Genomic DNA, 13,120 nt, shown 5'->3' with positions numbered 1-13,120 from the left:
TACACAACATAACAGTACACCAACAACACAACACTACAACACTACGCCAACACTACAACACTACAACAACACAACACTACGCCAACACTACAACACTAAGCTAACACTACAACAACACAAAACTACAACACTACACCAACAATACAAAACATAACACTACGCCAACAACACAACACTACAACACTACAACAACACAACACTACGCCAACACTACAACACAACGCCAACACTACAACAACACAACACTACACAACATAACAGTACACCAACAACACAACACTACAACACTACGCCAACACTACAACAACACAATACTACAACACAACAGCAACACTACGCCAACACTACAACAACACAACACTACGCCAACACTACAACAACACAACACTATGCCAACACAACACTACACAACATAACAGTACACCAACAACACAACACTACAACACTACACCAACAATACACAACATAACACTACGCCAACAACACAACACTACAACACTACAACAACAATACACAACATAACACTACGCCAACAACACAACACTACAACACTACGCCAACACTACAACAACACAAAACTACAACACAACGCCAACACTACAACAACACAACACTACACAACATAACAGTACACCAACAACACAACACTACAACACTACGCCAACACTACAACACTACAAGAACACAATACTACAACACAACAGCAACACTACGCCAACACTACAACAACACAACAGCAACACTACGCCAACACAACAACACTACAACAACACAATACTACAACACAACAGCAACACTACGCCAACACTACAACAACACAACACTACGCCAACACTACAACAACACAACACTATGCCAACACAACACTACACAACATAACAGTACACCAACAACACAACACTACAACACTACACCAACAACACAACACTACACAACATAACAGTACACCAACAACACAACACTACACAACATAACAGTACACCAACAACACAACACTACAACACTACACCAACAATACACAACATAACACTACGCCAACAACACAACACTACAACACTACAACAACAATACACAACATAACACTACGCCAACAACACAACACTACAACACTACAACACAACACTACGCCAACACTACAACACTACGCCAACACTACAACAACACCAAACTACAACACAACGCCAACACTACAACAACACAACACTACACAACATAACAGTACACCAACAACACAACACTACAACACTACGCCAACACTACAACACTACAACAACACAATACTACAACACAACAGCAACACTATGCCAACACTACAACAACACAACAGCAACACTACGCCAACACTACAACAACACAACACTATGCCAACACAACACTACACAACATAACAGTACACCAACAACACAACACTACAACACTACGCCAACACTAACAACACAACACTACGCCAACACTACAACAACACAACACTATGCCAACACTACAACACTACAACAACACAACACTATGCCAACACTACAACAACACAACACTATGCCAACACTACACTACGCCAACACTACAACAACACAACACTACAACACAACGCCAACACTACAACAACAACACAACACTACGCCAACACTACAACAACACAACACTATGCCAACACTACAACACTACAACAACACAACACTACGCCAACACTACAACAACACAACACTATGCCAACACTACACTACGCCAACACTACAACAACACAACACTACAACACTACGCCAACACTACAACAACACAACACTATGCCAACACTACACTACGCCAACACTACAACAACAACACAACGCCACACTATGAAAATACAAGTAAAAGTAAGACATTTTTTTTCACATTGTGCTGTTAGCACCTTTGTTACAGTGTGCATTAGTATTTGTCGCTGCAGTCCTTTGCAGTGTGGAGTAAATGATTGACGTTGAGTTTTTTAACAGTGTTTGAGAGGAAAAGAGGATTTTCAGTCTGTAATCCTTCAAACGGCAAACCTGCCTCACTCTGTCCTACATCTCTCTCTCTCTCTTTAACCCACTCTATGTCTCTCGCTCTCTCTCTGCAGTATTAATCTGATGGGATTAATGAGACTAAAATAGAAACTGAATTCACACATAAATATTTCTCTGTTCGCACTAAACAAAGTGACGATGCCAAACTCCTTTTAAATGTGTCTGACTGATGATCCCAAACCTTTTACTTTGCCAGTTCATCTCCTGTTGAAACCTTTCTTTCATGGTTTCTTCTGGTTTTATGGAAAGTCTGCTTTTGCCCTGCCGTTTGATTATTGATCTCTATTATACATCTCCAGCTGCCGTTTATAAATGTGTGTGTATGTAATGACATTAACTCCAGCTGGCGATATAAAACTATATTAACAGATGTATGAAACATTGAACAGCAGTGAAAAGGAGATAAATAATTTGTTTTTTATTTCCTTTTATTTTCCATTCTTCATCTTCTCTCTGGTTTTATTTGACCTGTTTTACTTCGTTGTTTGCAGATAAAGTTTAGGTTTTATTTAAAACTTTATTTGTACCAGTAACTGTAGTGTTGGAGAAAGATAACAGACTGTGTTCTGCTGCTTAATATTTCAATTAAAAATACTTATTTATTTTTATTTTCTCCATCCGATCACAGGGAACTACTACGGGACGCCCCGTCCGGTCCACATCGGTCCGGAGAGCCCACCAATCACGTATCAGGAACATCGAAACCTGCTGAGGAACTTCAGGACGAGAAGCAAATCTCTGAGTAACCTGGAGAAAGCTGTGGAGGAAGGAGACAACAGCGAGGAGGATAGCGGCCTGTCGGGTGAGAAACACAAAGATTTACCTTTACTCTGTAATTTTAGCTTATTTCAGTTCGTTTTACAGACAACACAGCTTCAGTTAGTTATAGTCTGTTTTTATAAAGGCTCATTTTTATTTTTATTTCTGTTAACGAAAAGGTTTTTTCACACCTAGTTTTTGTTAACGATAAAAACCTTGACTTGAGGATATTTTTGAGACCAGGGGACATTTGGAAAAGACATTGAGAAACTGAGGACCTCTTGGAACGTAAAGAACGTTTTTAAAAACACTTTTCAAATGGGAAGAAAATGTTATAAAGTCAGGACATTTATAACGAAAGTCCAGATATTTTGGGACATTTTTGGAACATTAAAACGTGTTTGTGGAATATTATGGAGCCGATTGATCTTCAGTCTGGGAAAAGGTCCACAGTCTGGATCGGCTACAGAGAGTCTGTGTGTGGTTTTGTTTTATTTAACCTTAATGTAACCAGGAAGTCATTTGAGAAAAAAACCTCTTTTTCGAGGGAGATAGCACACCGTTACAAGGGTGCAGAAACGGTGAAGTGTGTGTGATGAAACTGAAGATTTGTCCAGGTTTCTATATTTAGTTGGTCGTGCAGCCGTTTACCTCCATCTGAGTGTGAGTGTTAATAACAAACTCTCTCTCTCCGTTAGCGGGTTCAGCTGGAGCCCCGCCCACCACCTTGCCTCTCAGCAAATCGTGGGAGACGGCGGTGGGGAGTCGGGAGGGAACAGAAAACGGAGGAGGAGGAAGAGGAGTAGGGAGAGGAAGAGGAAGAGGAGGTCCGCTGCCTGAAAACTGGGAGCTGGCGTTCAGTGATTCAGGAGAGCCGTACTACATTGAGTAAGAAATAATCCTGATGACGATCGATGAATTAAAAAACATGATAACATGATAACACACATCTGATAAATCAGATTTTTATTTCATTTTTCAGCTGAAGTGGACAGTTTGATTCTAACTGCTGGAAAAATATATTTAGGGGACATGCGGACACTTTAATGACGTCAAAGCCTAAAATATAGTGTTTTTTCACTGGAGTCTAGCACATAGAAATGTTTAAACTTCAGTGACTAATAACTATAGACTGTAAATAAAATAACTAATGCCACCGAGCGCTTCCTGGATTTATTAAAGGAAAGATTTTTCAACAGCAGCCAAAGCAGGCAGAGAAAACGCTGAATTTTAACTCACAGTCAAGTTCTGATGAGGTCCACTGTTCCTACATTACCCAGGATTCAATCTGACCATGGGTCTATAAAGAAAGATGATGATGATGATGATGATGATGATGATGATGTCGTCTCTCTGTCAGTCATAAATCAAAGACGACCAGCTGGCTGGATCCGCGAACTCAGAACAAAGAGACGACTTCCTGTACAGAACGTAAGCCTGTTTGTCTGTCTGATTGATTGATTGATTGATTGATTGAGGGAACGCTGACTGAAAGCTGCAGGACATCCTCAAACAGAAGAAAGTGATTTGTTTATTTAACATGTTAAAATCAACATCACTGGATGGACTTGAAGTATTTAGTATTTTTTTTAACATATTATTTTAAGTCAAATTAATTAATACATATTTATTTATTCACATATTCACATTTTAATAATTACACGTCTTATTTCTTATTTTCTTTTATGTAAAGTTTTTGTTGTTGTTGAAACATCCAACCCTCCACCTTTAGTTTGTAACAGAGAAACTGACTTCCTGTTCTGGGACTTTTATTTTGAAAGCCAGCAGGGGGCAGCACAGACTCACTTTAACATCCTGTTAGCTCTGCTCTCTTCTGCTCGTCTTCTTCTCTGGTTTCTGACTTGAATGACATCAGCCATCAACTTAAACATTCCATATAAGATATTTTATTATTGTTTATATTTATTTCAGCTTCAGTAAAATCTTCAGTTTGTGTGTTTGTTCTCAGGAGTGGTGGAAAGTACATTTAATCCACTACTGTACTTTTACAGGTACTTTACAGGTGCTTTTTTCTTTTATGCTCCTTTATACTTTTACTGCACCACAGTGATTTAACCGCTTTAGTGACTTAGTGACAGATTAAGAAACTCTAGAAATAACAGTATATAAAGTAGTTACAACAGTACATTGTGGCATCAGTATTAACAAACTAATAATATTTCGGATACTGCGACATTTTACTGCAGAACAAGTACTTTTACTTTTGATACTTTAAGTAGATGAAGCTGATTCTTCAGGATTTTGAATGCAGGACTGATTTGGACCGTTCTGCTTCAAATCTGACTCTCACAACAACTACTACTAATTTATGGAAGAGAAACGCTGAATACACATTGTACTCACCTGTCCTCACCACACCTGTCCTCTCCTGTGGTCTCACTGACCTCGTCTCTGTCTCAGTCCCAGAGTTCACCGAGCAGCCCAGTCTCTTGAAGGGTTACTCCATCCACACCCGGCTGTCTAAAGGTCCTCGAGGTTTCGGCTTCAACATCGTCGGAGGAAGTCGACCCAGAGAGTTTCTGCAGGTGTACAGCGTCACACCTGGAGGACCGCCAGCACTAAACACAGGTACTAATACCTTGTATACTAGTCCCACTACTAATGATAATTCTGTTAATTAGGGGTGTGACGAGACAAAATTTGAGATTGGGTTCACAAGATCCTGACACTATTTTTAAGAAATCTTTAATGCTGTATAAAAAATGTGAGCATTAAACACGTTATTTCTACAATCCGATTAATTTTTCTTTTTATTTGTATAAAGAGAAACACAAACTTCAGGTGGCCATAACAGATCTGTTTCTCCTGTAGATCAACTCATTTAACGTCATCCCTGCTGAGTCATGATTTAGTCTTCCCTCCTCTTTGTGTCTTTGTTCGGAGGAATATAAGCGGAGGGTGCGTGGGTGTGGCCGCCCCAGGGCCCTGGCTGGTTGGGGCCCCGTACAGTTTAGCTCTGCTGTGCCGGCAAAATTCAGCAGCTCTTATCAAATGAAACAGTCTCTTCAGTCCCGGTTTCAACTTTAAACCACCACAAGAAGGACAATTACCAACAAACACAGCAGATTCTAAAGAGACACGTTTTAATAAACATAAATCATAAAGTAACATTTCTATTTCAAACAAATGGCGAACTTATTAGCACATTTTAACAAAAATCCCTTCCCCCTGCCGGATTTTGCCGACACGTTTAGATTTTGTTGAGTTGGTGATTAACGCTTGCTTTTTGTGCTTCTACTATGATTAAATAGGCTACGTAGTTAAATTGTTGTTGTGTTTATTGTTGATAAACGATCGGAAGTCTGTAACTGGTGTTTTATTTTGAAAAATTGACCGGATTCTGTGTCTGACTTCCGGCCCAGTTCATCTGCTCTGTGCCGCTTGACGCACCTGCTACAAAGTCATTTAAACTCGGTTTAAATGACTTTGTAGCAGGTGGGCCCCGTGATGAAGCCCCGCCCCCACTGTGCTGAGAGTCTAGCCCCGCCCACGTTGGGGAAGTAACCTCTTTAAATGTGCATGTGGCTCCTTTTCACCTCCGTGAGAAATGATTTAATTTTTATTCAGTTAGAAACTCCTGGACTTTGGTAGCTCCTGTGTTTCAGCAGCTTTTCTGCTCATTCAGAATCTCTCCCACAGATCTGTTCTCTGACAGGTCCAGAGAAACGGCAGAGTATTACCAGACTAACGGCATCGGTTAATGAGAAGTCTGCCTGCCCTTTACTCTGCGTTATTAATCCGCTGGTAGTAACGTTAAGCCATAAACTTTCTGCAGCTGTCCGTGTGCGCGTCCGCTCCGGAGTAGCTACGTTACCACTCATCACAGCTGTCTGGACTCACGGCGTGGCTGGTGCGCTTCAGTTGATTACTATCAGGGCGTACGCCGATGTTACATCAGATGTTGCATGAGTCTGTCTCATCAGTTATAACTACATTTGTATTTCACTGCGTGAGAAATTTAAAGTGTGGCTTGACGGCATATGAAAAATGTCAGTTGGTAGAGTCTGGTGAGACAGATTTTCACCTGATGAGAAATATCGTCATAATTTAATCGTCACACCCCTAGTGTTAATGCGTCAGGTAAAAGATCCAGAGTGTTTCTGCAGGGGCGAGTTCAGCGCCGACAAAACGTAGCAAACGCACCTCGAAGCCCGTTGCAGAACGTTGCGCAACGTTGCAAGGAAACATGTCGTTCAATCTGAAAACGCTGCAAAACATTTTGAGATTGAACTCGCCCCAGGTGTACAGCGTCACACCTGGAGCTCCTTCTGTATTCAGCCAATCAGGCTACAGGAGACAGTTGTTCGTTTCCTGTGTGAAACAAAAAGTCAACATTGATTCCTTTTCGTGATGTTCCGAAACTTACTAACTTTGTACCGTACTTAACCCAAACTGTGATCTTTTCCTAAACCTAACCAAACGTTAACTGCCGGTTTTATTTTGAAAGTCTAACCGGACATTGCATTTTTATACCTGCTAAGTTGACCACGGAGCCATACATGTACAGAAACGACAGTAAAGGATTTCAAAAAGTGACGCCAAAGGGGTCTGACCAAGCGCCCATATGTTGCCAGTTAAAAACTGGTTGGTTAAAAGTGGAGAACAAAGTTCCCTTCCTGAGCTTTCATTCGTCAACCTGTGAGCTTCAAGCTAATCAAAGCTCAGACTCAAGAAACAAACCTGTGTGACCACAAAGCCCACGCTGACCGTCAGGAGCTCGAGGCGGGATGGTGATGGTGGTTTTGTTGTGAAGAGATTCATATCAACCTGTAAGGAGAACAAAAAGAACCAAGAAGAGCTTTACTGAAATGTTTCGGCTTATTACACACAAAACAGAAACCTGAACGCGACCTGCTGACCTGCTGACCTCTGTCTTCTGTGTTTTTATTTCTTTATTGTTTCATAATTAATCTGATTCCCAGCTGACAGTTTGACTCGTCGCTGCAGAGGTGGAACTAATGACCAACATTATTAGTTCCACCTGCGTTTGACAGGTCAGGAATGTCTGCTGAGGAAAAGCTCTGTTCTGCTGTAATAACTCTCAATATTATAAACACAGGCTGGAGAGATCAGGATATATTTAGATGTTATAAAACAGACGTTCAAACACTCTCTCTCTTTCTCTGGAGGATTATGCTCTCAGGTCTTTATTTTTCTCAGGGACACAATCTCATGATCTACAACTAATCCACACACACACTCTTTAATCTGTCCGACACACACAGCCTCCTTTCTCTCCCACCGTCAGATCCGCTCACGTGCTCTGAGGATAAATAGTCAGGAATGTAACAAACACACGGTTCATGAAATCTCCTGGGAAAGCGAGCGGGGAGTTTCAGCGACCGACAGCAGAAACGAGTCTGAGGAAAAACTTTAAAGCGTAAAAAAATCCCCAGAAACTCAACAACACACAGCAAATGGAGTAATGAAAAACCTAAACCTGCCTAAACCTGACCAAGCGCTTTTGGTGTTTAAACCTGACAAAGTGGTTTTGGTGCCTAAACCTAACCCAGTGGTTTTGGTGCATAAACCTGACCAAGTGGTTTTGGTGCCTAAACCTAACCCAGTGGTTTTGGTGTCTAAACCTGACCAAGTGGTTTTGGTGCCTAAACCTGACCAAGTGGTTTTGGTGTCTAAACCTGACCAAGTGGTTTTGGTGCCTAAACCTGACCAAATGGTTTTGGTGTCTAAACCTGACCCAATGGTTTTGGTGTCTAAACCTGACCAAGTGGTTTTGGTGTCTAAACCTGACCAAGCGCTTTTGGTGTCTAAACCTGACCCAGTGGTTTTGGTGTCTAAACCTGACCAAGTGGTTTTGGTGCCTAAACCTGACCAAGCGCTTTTGGTGTTTAAACCTGACCAAGTGGTTTTGGTGTCCAAACCTGACCAAGTGGTTTTGGTGCCTAAACCTGACCCAGTGGTTTTGGTGCATAAACCTGACCAATTGGTTTTGGTGCCTAAACCTGACCAAATGGTTTTGGTGCCTAAACCTGACCCAGTGGTTTTGGTGCCTAAACCTGACCAAATGGTTTTGGTGCCTAAACCTGACCCAGTGGTTTTGGTGCCTAAACCTGACCAAATGGTTTTGGTGTCTAAACCTGACTCAATGGTTTTGGTGCCTAAACCTGACCCAGTGGTTTTGGTGCCTAAACCTGACCCAATGGTTTTGGTTTCTAAACCTGACCAAGTGGTTTTGGTGTCTAAACCTGACCAAGTGGTTTTGGTGTCTAAACCTGACCAAGTGGTTTTGGTGTTTAAATCTGACCAAATTGCAATATTTCTATCCGGACGTTGCTTATTTATTCTTGCTAACTTGGCCACGGAGCCCTACATGTGCAGAAACTACGCTAAAGGGTACCCAGGGCATTAAAAAATAACGCCAAGGGTTCTTCACGAAGCATCCATACAACACTAACACACATAAAGTTTACTGAGGTAATAAATCAGCTGACAAGTAGCTACATTTTCTCAGAGACTTCTGTACAATCACACTTCTTTCTGCAGCCGGTGGGGTCGCCCCCTGCTGGCTGCTGGAGAGGACGCAGGTTTAAGGCTTCACTGCAGACCCGGAGGTTCTCAGACGAAGTAAACTAATTTCACTCGGTTCTGTCTGCAGTGTTGCAACTTTTAAGGTGTACGTTGAGTCCTTTAACACACCATCGTCCGGAAGAACAGCGCGTTACTGCAGTTTGATTGTGACCTCCAGTTCCATCTTGTCCTGGTGAACTATGATGATGTACCACCAGTAGACTGACTGTCTCCTGTTCTGTGCTCCTCCAGCGGACATCCTGGTCTACATCAATGACAGCTGTGTACTGGGTCGCTCTCATAAAGAGGTGGTGGAGATGCTGAAGTCAGTGCCAATGGGTCAGAGTGTGGACGTGGTGCTGAGGAGAGGATACCCGATGCTCTACAACCCTGATGGGTGTCCCAAACAGAGCCTGGAGACGGTACGGTATATAGATCATTACAACTTTTGTTCTTATTCTTCTGCATGTGACCTTGAATAAATCCCTAACCTTGTATTTGACTTTGAACCCCTAAACAGCCACAGACTCCCAGCGAGCCCTCCAACCCCGTGAACGCAAACCGTGGCCTGACACACCTCACCTACAGCCGAACGCCGGACGCCGAAGGCTGCCCGCCAGGTCTGAAAGATGACCTGTCCATATTAGCCAGAAACTCACAGATGTAGTGCACTAAAGTTAGTTGAGGACACAGTGAGCTCACACTCACAAACTGATAAAGTCAAATTTCAGAGCAGCTTCTGGTACCGAACCAAAACCCTCCAGACAGGCTGTTTGTTTTTAAATTCATATCCAGTCAATCAGCTCTCATTATTCAGGTTTATCCGTGAAACCTCCGGTCGTGTTGAATGAGACAGATACCAGCTTTGTTAAATGTCCACAAATATTTAAACACATTTTATAATCTATTTTAACGTAAACTTTATTGATCTGTCTATCCATCCACCTATCATCTTTCTATCTATTTTTAAATTGACTCTGGTAATCATTAACCAGTTAACGCCTTCACTCTGAAATCCAGGACTGGGCCACAACCCGCCCTCCTATGCTGCTCCGCCAATGACGAACGGGCTGGCAGGCCCGCCGACGCCCACTTCCTCTGACCCCCCACTGGGTCCACCACCCCTTCCAGAGAGGACAGCAGCCAATCACAGTGACTCTGATGGCGGCCTGTCCAGCGCTGGAACACGAAGGTGAGAGGAGCTTCCGGGTTAGCATTAGCGGTGTTAGCAACAGTAGGAGAAGTGGTATCCTATCAGCACGGCTGTTTTTCTGTAGATCGTGGTGTCCCCCAGGGAACTCGTCTTGGTCCGCTGCTTTTCTCTGTTCGGATTGTAGGGAGGCACATTTGAGATTTGTTAGCTATGTTTTACATTTTCATATGTATCCCAGGAAGAGGAGTTGTTGCCAGGGTACAAATATTAGTAGTAGTATTAGTAGTAATTTACAGAAGTACTATGACTGATCCAATTGAAATAAAAAAAATCTATATAAAACAAAATATATAAAACATGAATTTTCTGCTCCTCCTCCTCCTCCTCGTAGATCTTCTCTGATTCGCTACAACAGCAGCACTCTCCCCGCCCTCTCCTCCTCCTCCCTCCTCCACCATCAGAGCTCCAAGTCTTCAGAGAGCGACCTGTCTACGTCGGCCCTCCCCATCTCCTCCTCCACGTTACCCATCGCCTCCTCGTCCTCCCACACTCTGTCCAAACTGCCCCTCTCTCAGCCAGAGACGGGCCTCCTCCAGAACTCCACCAGCCCTACCACCGCTAACAACCCCACCTCCTCCTCCTCCACGCCTCCTGGGGCTCCTGCGCAGCGCCCGCTGATGCCACAGACTTCCCTCGCCCTGACCCCACCCAGAGACGTCCCACCTTGTGGCTTTAACGGCTGTCCGGCCAATCACCAAGCGCCCTCCCCAGCCTCACGAGGAAACCCAGGGCTGGTTCTCCCCCTCGGGGCAGGGTCACCGGGGTCAGCTCCCGCTGGGGAGCTTGTGCCCGTGGCCCTCGGGCGCAGTGAGAGTGGGGGGCTTGGATTCAGCGTGACGGCAGGTGGGCAAGGAGATCAGCTGGCGGTGGTGAGGCGGGTCTGGGATCGCAGGCACTGCCCCTCGCTGCAGCCGGGGGACGCCATAGTGAAGATCAACGGAGCAGACGTGCAAAGCCTCAGCTTCTCCCAGGTACCAGATTATCACTCATCCAAGGTAGTCTCATTCACTCTCATTCAAAGAGGTGCTTATTGTTTCTGGACGGACTCAGAGAGTTTCGAAAGACTTATGGGGCGATCGGCATGATGTCCCTCTGAAGGCTCCAGGATGTTTCCGTGTGGTCCGACCACGCCTGCAGTCTGCCGCGGTTCTGTCCGATGTGAATGTCCACACAGGTAGGCGGGGTGTTAAGCCTCCTGGCTGCATCCCACTGCCTCCCTGATCTCTGTAACAAGTCTGCATCTTAAAGTCTCGACGCCATGAATCGTACAAATGTGGAAAACTGAGCGCATTTTTCCCAGTCGCTCCTTGAGGGAATTCATGAAGCAGTTGTTGATCGTTGAACTGTCAGTTTCAGAGAGTTAGAAATGGACAGACAGCGGCGGCCGATTCCACAACATGAAAGGTGTTTTTTAGAAACACCGTTTGGTGATCCAACAAGCTCTTTGTCTAAGCATACTGAGACCTTGAGCCACAAAGACTAGTTTCATGTAGGTCTGTTTTTGTGGGAGTTGACCCCCAAAACAGACGTGACAACGAGACACATGCTGAACGGGAAGCAACTTTTAGTGGTGGTGCAATTGTATAAATAAAAGTGGACGTGAACAGGTGCAAATTAGTTTTAGGTGCCGCGGGTTTAAGCGAGGGATGCTTTATCATGCATTGGTTTTTTTTCTTCATGTCCAGGTACTTTATTTAAAGTTCTGTCATAAGGCCGTTTTCCACCCGACGGTACCTGCTCAACTTGACTCGTCTGCATTCACCTTTTTTGGTTTTCCATTGGGCAAATCAGAAACTTTTACCTGGTACCACCTCCTTCGAGGTTCCAAGAGAGCGGAGGCGATACCAAAGGGGGGCGTGAAAACAATGCACACTCCTGATTGCTCAGAGAGAATCCACAACAAATCCGGGTTGGAAATGACCCAGTTAGCAGCCGGGGTGCAGCTCGTCCTGCTATCGTTAGCTCAGTTTAGCTGCTCATTGTTGCTCAGCAGGTTTCTAGCAGGAGCAGTCTCGCGTGTGGCAGCACTGTGACGCCACAGTGAGGAGCTGCTACATCTGTAATGGAAAACAGAGGACAGGGCACCTACTTCTCTGGGTTGCACCGCCGGGTGCCATTTGAGTGTTGAGCTGTGGTGGGTGGTGCGCAGTGAATGTCATATTCTCATGCCGCCAGTGTTTGAGTCCGTTTGTGTGAACAGAAGGTTTGAGGTATCTTTTCCTGAACTGGCTCCTGAGCCTGAGCTGGTCCTGGAGGAGCATCCCGAAACAGGATTTAGGAAACAGGTGACTTTATAAGTTTCCATTGAAACCTTTTGAAACTAATACGTATTGGTGCATTTCTTTCCTCAGGTCCAGAGAGTCCTGCAGGAACACACCAAACAGGGGGAGGTGGTGCTGCTGGTCTACAGAGGAGGTACATTAAGACTAACTCTAATCCACTGACTCGTGTTTAACAAAGTTCGATTACAGGGAACCAATAAAAACAATGACTAACTCCACCCCCCCCCCCCCCCCCCCCCCCCCCCCCCCCCCCCCCCCCCCCCCCCCCCCCCCCCCCCCCC

At 44.2% G+C, this 13,120-nt stretch overlaps 1 protein-coding gene across 1 annotated transcript in view; it reads left to right on the top strand.

The window, feature by feature from the left end:
* Nucleotides 1-13,120, top strand: part of magixa (MAGI family member, X-linked a) — a 55,829-nt gene that overhangs the window by 6,573 nt on the left and 36,136 nt on the right. The window contains exons 5-13 of the mRNA XM_046055734.1: nucleotides 2,665-2,838; nucleotides 3,494-3,683; nucleotides 4,156-4,226; nucleotides 5,217-5,384; nucleotides 9,597-9,766; nucleotides 9,865-9,964; nucleotides 10,365-10,536; nucleotides 10,889-11,528; nucleotides 12,909-12,972. Coding sequence (XP_045911690.1) covers nucleotides 2,665-2,838; nucleotides 3,494-3,683; nucleotides 4,156-4,226; nucleotides 5,217-5,384; nucleotides 9,597-9,766; nucleotides 9,865-9,964; nucleotides 10,365-10,536; nucleotides 10,889-11,528; nucleotides 12,909-12,972 — 1,749 coding nt within the window. The remainder of the gene's footprint in view (nucleotides 1-2,664; nucleotides 2,839-3,493; nucleotides 3,684-4,155; nucleotides 4,227-5,216; nucleotides 5,385-9,596; nucleotides 9,767-9,864; nucleotides 9,965-10,364; nucleotides 10,537-10,888; nucleotides 11,529-12,908; nucleotides 12,973-13,120) is intronic.

Source organism: Micropterus dolomieu, linkage group LG08 (assembly GCF_021292245.1).
Source record: "Micropterus dolomieu isolate WLL.071019.BEF.003 ecotype Adirondacks linkage group LG08, ASM2129224v1, whole genome shotgun sequence".
NCBI classification, from domain to species: domain Eukaryota; kingdom Metazoa; phylum Chordata; class Actinopteri; order Centrarchiformes; family Centrarchidae; genus Micropterus; species Micropterus dolomieu.
Note: the sequence above shows the minus strand (reverse complement) of the source record. Positions and strands in the feature narration are given on the sequence as shown.